The 6703-nt window shown below is 40.2% G+C and overlaps 1 protein-coding gene across 1 annotated transcript in view; it reads left to right on the top strand.

Moving 5' to 3' along the window:
• Positions 1-5236, top strand: part of zc3h15 (zinc finger CCCH-type containing 15) — a 9439-nt gene extending 4203 nt beyond the window's left edge. The window contains exons 2-11 of the mRNA XM_008429054.2: positions 239-340; positions 499-610; positions 714-866; positions 971-1062; positions 1191-1373; positions 3166-3246; positions 3357-3422; positions 3500-3610; positions 4279-4408; positions 4534-5236. Of these exons, the coding sequence (XP_008427276.1) occupies positions 239-340; positions 499-610; positions 714-866; positions 971-1062; positions 1191-1373; positions 3166-3246; positions 3357-3422; positions 3500-3610; positions 4279-4408; positions 4534-4718 (1215 nt within the window). The 3' untranslated portion in view covers positions 4719-5236. The remainder of the gene's footprint in view (positions 1-238; positions 341-498; positions 611-713; positions 867-970; positions 1063-1190; positions 1374-3165; positions 3247-3356; positions 3423-3499; positions 3611-4278; positions 4409-4533) is intronic.
• The last annotated feature ends 1467 nt before the right edge of the window (positions 5237-6703 follow it).

Genomic DNA, 6703 nt, shown 5'->3' with positions numbered 1-6703 from the left:
CTCTATGTCTGCTATTGTTCCTTCTGGGAGTGAGACCCCTTCTGTGTGGACGACCTTCCCTCTCTTTGTAACCATCCGACCACACTTCTCTAGTCCRAATGACATCCCAATGTCAGTGCTGTAGATCCTGGTGGTGTGGATAAATTTATTTATTTATTTTTTATTTTTTTCTAAAGCTTTTATCAGGATTTAGTTGACGTGTTTTTTTGTTGATCTTGATGATGTTGATCTTTTTCAGGACAAGACTTTTGGCTTGAAGAACAAGAAAGGTGCCAAGCAGCAGAAGTACATTAAGAATGTCACACAGCAGGTCAAATATGGACAGCAGAGCGCCAGACAGGTCAGCACACTTTATCTGTTTAATGCTCAAATGATCTGTGTTTCTCTAATAATCCAGTTGTCTATTCTGCAGCGATTTTACCTGAAGTCTAGACCAAGCCTCTGCTAAAGATAGCTAATCTAATCCAAACTTTATGGTATCGTTATTCCTGTGTTCAGATTGCCCAGGCAGAGGCAGATAAGACCGGTAAGAAGACTGATAAGAAGAAAGAGCTCGACGAACTCAATGAGCTGTTCAAGCCTGTAGTTACTGCCCAGAAAGTCAGTAAAGGTAAAACGCAGTCAGCCAGATCGACTCCGTTTATGACCTTAATCTGGTCTAAACTGGTCATCGTTTGCCCAACTAACTGTTTTCTTGTTTGAATTGTGTTCAGGTGTCGATCCAAAGTCAGTGCTGTGTGCGTTCTTTAAGCAGGGCCAATGTACTAAAGGTGACAAGTGTAAGTTCAGCCATGACTTGTCCATGGAGAGGAAGTGTGAGAAGAGAAGCGTCTATGTGGACGAAAGAGATGAAGACCTGGAGAAAGGTTGGTGGATGTGCTGTTCAGCTAGACAGCTTCACAGCTGCTTCCTGAGTTAGAAATGGGAATTTCTTTCATATCTGTAATTTTCTGCTTCCTGTTTCATTCAGACACTATGGAGAACTGGGATGAGAAGAAGTTGGAGGAGGTGGTCAACAAAAAACACGGAGAAGCAGAGAAGAAGAAAGCCAAAACACAAATAGTAAGTGTATTTTTTTTTATTTTATTTTTTTGTCAAACTGAGTTCAAAAATATTGGTGAAACAGTCCCACTTCACCTACCAGTCCCCAAACACTCTGTCATTTCTCCTGTTTGTTTGCTTTTTTGCAGGTGTGTAAGTACTTCTTGGAAGCCATAGAAAATAACAAGTACGGCTGGTTCTGGGTTTGTCCAGCAGGGGGCGACAACTGTATGTACAGGCATGCCCTACCACCTGGTTTTGTACTAAAGAAAGACAAAAAGAAGGAGGAAAAAGAAGAGGAGATCTCATTGGAGGAGCTGATAGAGAGTGAGGTGAGACGGATGGCTCATAAACAAAGATGGTCAAAAACTAGAGATGCACTCATATGATATTAATCTGTATCAGTCACAATATTGAGAAAAATTCTAGATCAGATATTAATGACAATGTGCCTGACCCATAATGGCAGATCTATTCAATCTATTTCTATGTGTCATTCTCAGAGACATCATGATTTATTTTTTATCATTATATTGAGAATTCCTAATTGTTTATTTCAGAACAACTTGAAATGTTTGTTGCTGTTTATTTTTACATCTTTGACCAAGCTAGCCAACCTGTTTTCATCAGTTGCAGGTTCTTTATTTTACATTGGCTATTCTAGTCCCATTTGCTCTGACTGAACAAATTAAACTTGTTTTTACATGTTTGACCAAGTTTCTGAAGGTGTTGATAAATTTATTTGTGCAGAGTTAATTCAGTACATTTACATCCGTGTTTACAAGAAATGCATGTAGGGATGCACTGATTTGAAAATTTGGGCTAATATCAATATCTGATATTGATATTGCTTTTATTTACCAATATTATGTTATTTCACTACAGTTTCAATACTTCTGGCGGGCAAAAACGACCAGAAACAAGATAAAAATAAATGTTGGTTGCTCATGTCGGCTCAGTTTTGTTTATCAGACAGATACCGACCATTGTGATACAGCAGGGGTCTCAAACTCAATTTACCCGGGGGCCGCTGGACGCAGAGCCTGGGCCGCATAAAGGATTCCACAAAAAAACATTTTAAAAATATCCTCAAATGTCATCAACATTTAATTATTTCTCCAATACATGAACTGCAGGCTTTGACTTTGACAAAGACATGATGAGGGTGTGACAAAATTTAGGGTGCGTTCACACTGCAGCCTGAAGTGACCCAATTCCGATTTTTTGTCAAATCGGATTTTTTTCACCGGGCCGTTCACACAGCCACACATATGCGACCTGTATGTGTTCTGCAGTCTGAACGGGCGAATGACCTGAAAGTGTCCCGCATGCGCAGTAGAGGGCGCAATAGCGTCAGCGTTCTCAGTGTTCTGCCAACCGCCATAAAAAGAAGAAGTGCTCAGTGTTTGCGGAAGTAAACATGGAGGCTAACGGTGGAGCTTAGCTTACATATTTGAAGTTGTTGTCCAACCGGAGCAGCATATTAACAACTTAATCCTCATTATAGTCCATCATGTTTTTCTTTCCACTTGTGTGTATCGGGAAGCAGAATTACTGATGACGAGCAGCCCAGTAGCCGTCGCCTTTCTCTGCGTTTGATCGTGGCATTTGTTAATGGTAGAAAGTACCGGAATGGCGACTGCAGGAAAGGGAAACTGGTACCGGACTGGTCCATCATCAGGCCACACTATTGTTAGAAACGTAGTGTGCATGAAGTCGATGTAGCACCGAATGTCAGCCATGATGAGGAACGGCGGGCGGGATTTCCTTCAGAGGTCCACTCACACTGTGGGCCACAATAATATTATACTTTCATATCACGGTGGGGGCCACGAGACATCGTCCTGCGGCCGCGAGAATGAGACCTCTGTGATATATTGTGCTTCTCTAGTTTCAACTCAATTCAGCGCTGTTGTTCTGTATCACATGGGTATCGGCCAATACTAAACCTCTGATGTCTGCATCAGAAGTGAAAATGGATCGGTACATCTCTAGCTAAAAGTTTTCTCTGAGTCAAACGTTTGGCCGTATCGTGTATAGACAGTCATGACACGCCGACATGACTCTCAGCATGTCACACTTTGGGTTCCCTGGTTCTGTTCTGACGTGTGTCTCCATGCGTAGCGGGCCGCTCTGGGTGTAAACGTAACTCGGATCACACTGGAGACCTTCCTGGCCTGGAAGAAGAGGAAAAGGCAGGAGAAGGTTGGAGTTCTTTTCACCATTGGTGTCGATTTTGTTCCTGTCCTGCTTACTGCTATAGAAGTAAGCTGCTCTTCGGCTCTGATTGGTCCAGGTTCTGCTTTTGGTTGCAGGTGGATAAAGCCAGGGAGGAGCTGGAGAAAAAAAAGGCGGACTTTAAGGCTGGCAAGTCGCTCATTGTGAGTAAATGTTTATTTCTGAAGGGACTATGTTTCTACCGTGACCTGCAGCTTTCAACCCGGTGGTGTCTGTCCAGGTGAGCGGCCGTGAGGTGTTTGAATTCCGGCCAGAGCTGGTCGACGATGATGACGACGAAGCTGATGATACTCAGTACGTCGACGAAACGAATGAAGAGGATGAGGAAGAGGTAAATGGATAAAAAGGATCATGGTATTGGTTTTTATTTCTATTTATTTGAGATAAAAACTTCATCTGAAGTCTGTTTTCCAGCTTCATCTTGAACTGAAGATTTTGTAAATATGGAAACGTTTAACTATTTGAGTTAAAACCATATAAGCAGATATTGTGGAAATGGTTGTTAATATTAGAATAAACTCTTCAGTCTTTCAAATGCGATTATAAACTTGAAAGCTTGGTTAATGATCTAATTCTGCAGTACTGATTTGTGTCAGCAGGTGGCAGTTATACTTGCATTTATCTAAAGAAAGGGTCATTTACATTAAAGTACTATCCATACTAGTTTATTAGTACCAAATGTCCTTTACCTCTTTTTTTCAACTAGACATGGGATCAGTCAACTTATTTACCTCCGCATTAATTAAAACTACAAATGGAGATTAATAGCATGTAGTTTGATGCACTTTTGAGTTTTATTAAAATCTGCCAAAGGTTAAAGATATTCTGTGGTGCATAAATGAGGATCATTTAGTTTTATTTTCTGTTGGATTTAAAACTTAACTGAAAGAATCTGCAGCCTGCTTTTCTCTTACGGTAAAAAATAGACTACATAAAACAAACATGTTTATCCCGTTGTGTTGTTATAATATGAAGTCTCTGAACTTCCTTTTCTTTCAGACTGATCTTACAGATTTTCAGGACATAGACTTATCCCGTTTCGTTCCACAAGAGGTCGACCATACGGGTATTACAGTAGCATCTACGGACCGATTCAGCTCCAGGAATGAAGCGGCAACAGGAGACAACGGTGAGGAAGAGGATAAACCAGCTAATGTCCACTTTGACCTAAATCCATCCAACTCTCGACTGTTTTCCTACTTTGTTTCACAGTGAACATGTTTAGATTTTTGTCTGACCTTCTTCTACTTTCAGAGGATCAACTAAACTCAGCCTGCGGCGGCGCCGAGGCAAATGGGCTTTCAGGAGCGGAGGGGGGAGGGGAGGATGGAGGGGGGGGGGACGAAGAGGAGGACGTCCCCGTGGACGAAAATCTGTTCACAGGAGAAGATCTGGAGGAGCTGGATGAAGAACTGAACACGCTGGGGCTGGAGGACTGAGGAAGAGGAGGACTAAGTGACTAAAGGGAACGACAGATGGATGCATGGAGCTAAACATCAAAGAGACCAGACGTTTGAATGATTTTACCTTTCAGAGACTCCAGTAATAAAGCCTGATTATCTCATGACATCACTTCCTGTCTCTGCGCCCTGTGTTTTCAGCGCCGACTGTCAAACCTGCATCATTCTGCAGATCTTCACAACTGGGCGATAATCTGGGCCTACATCCTTGTTTTGTGATTCGTTCAGTAATATATTTAATAATCCAAGGCATAAATCTGAAATGAAGTGTCATTTCCTTTTATGCCAGAGTTCCAGAGTAAAGAGGCACTTTTTGTCTCAACAAATCCATAATTTAATTAAACTGATTTAAAACTTCAACCTGGTGACAGACCAGTTTTCATTTAAATCCAGCTTTCTTCATGAGCATCACTCAGAGACCAGATTCATACACATTCCCAGCTCCATACTGTAAATAATCTGAGATGCTTCCTTATGAAATAAAAGTCTACATTCAATGTTTGTCTTTTCTTCTACTTTAACTCACCTTTTATCTGGTGTTTCACGCCTGATTTGTTAAAGAAATTTGATTGGTGCGATCTAACAAGCACACAGTACCACAGGTTCTCCACTGTACTTTACAGTGGTCATAAGGTGCTTTTATTTCTGATACTTGGAACAAAAGAATGGAAACAGATTTCCACAGCAGTGAGATTTGAAAAGTTCATTTATTTCAGCAACAACTGACAGATCAAATACACACAAACTGATCCTTTCAAAGCTTTATTTCTGATTAGAAAACATTTGATTCCTTCAAAGATTAGAGTATTACAGCAGAACAAATTCATTTAATACAGATATAAGGGTTTAATGAAAAATGTAAATACTTAAAGGTTGCTATTTTCTAATTTACTAAGATCTATATTTTGATTGGTATGGCTTGACCTGGTGGGTATTAAATGTATAACAATAATGAAAACCTCGACATTGAACACAAGTGTACATAAGCCTGTCAATAAGCAGGAATCTCCTTAGGATGGATTTAACTGACCCAAACATGGGAGAATGTTGGGACAGATAAACCTTTGATTATTTCTGGGCTCTTCTAGTCATGGTGCGTCTTCCTTCACCTTTAAAGACTTGAGTTTTACACACAAAATATATGAATCATATTCACACCAAGACCACTTATGTACTGCAACACCTGAAATCTATTATTGGTTAACTTTGAAGCAAGATTTATTCATGGGAAATTAGTTTTATGTTGGAGTGAATCATTGCAGTTTTCCGGCTGATCACCAATTTTTTTAAAATCTGATTCAGATTTTTGACGGTACCAATTTTTTTGTCTGAAAAGTCACAAAGTTGGCAGCAGTGGTGGGCGGCTGCATCAGGTAACCCTCTAACTGCAAAACAAAGGGGGGCAGTTACTGATTTTTAGACTTTTGCTGCAGTGAATCAGATCAGTTTTTCATGTATCCACCAATCACTAATCTACCAAAACATTGGACATCGGGCAAAATTGGAAATACCTAAAAATGTGCTCTTATGGGAGTTGATGGGATTCAACTGGTCTTGAGGGTAAAAGTTAATTATATGCATATCTGCTATTCTATATACTGGGGATGCACAATATATATTGGCATCAGCCAGTCTGCCTTTTTTTTCTTTTTTTTACTAGGATCGTAAAACTGCACTAAAATTAGTCAAATTAGAGTTCAAGGTTTCCCCCAGTGTATTATAGGCCTGGCGGCCGCCATCCTTTACTAGCGACACCGCCAGGCTAACCCTTTCTTGTTTATGTTTTCAGGAAAATTAAATTAAATTAAAAAACTTTTTTTTTAAGCCAGATTGCAAGAGTCTCTGTTGCTCTGAGCAGGTTATCCCTGCTCAAAACAAAACAATCTAACTATGAATATTGTTCTCTGAAGTTTTACAAAGTAAACTTGCCTGCTCCTTAAAATCTTACATTTAAATGTTAAACA

The sequence above is a fragment of the Poecilia reticulata genome, linkage group LG15, assembly GCF_000633615.1.
Source record: "Poecilia reticulata strain Guanapo linkage group LG15, Guppy_female_1.0+MT, whole genome shotgun sequence".
NCBI lineage: Eukaryota > Metazoa > Chordata > Actinopteri > Cyprinodontiformes > Poeciliidae > Poecilia > Poecilia reticulata.
This window is presented reverse-complemented; position numbering and strand designations above follow the sequence as displayed.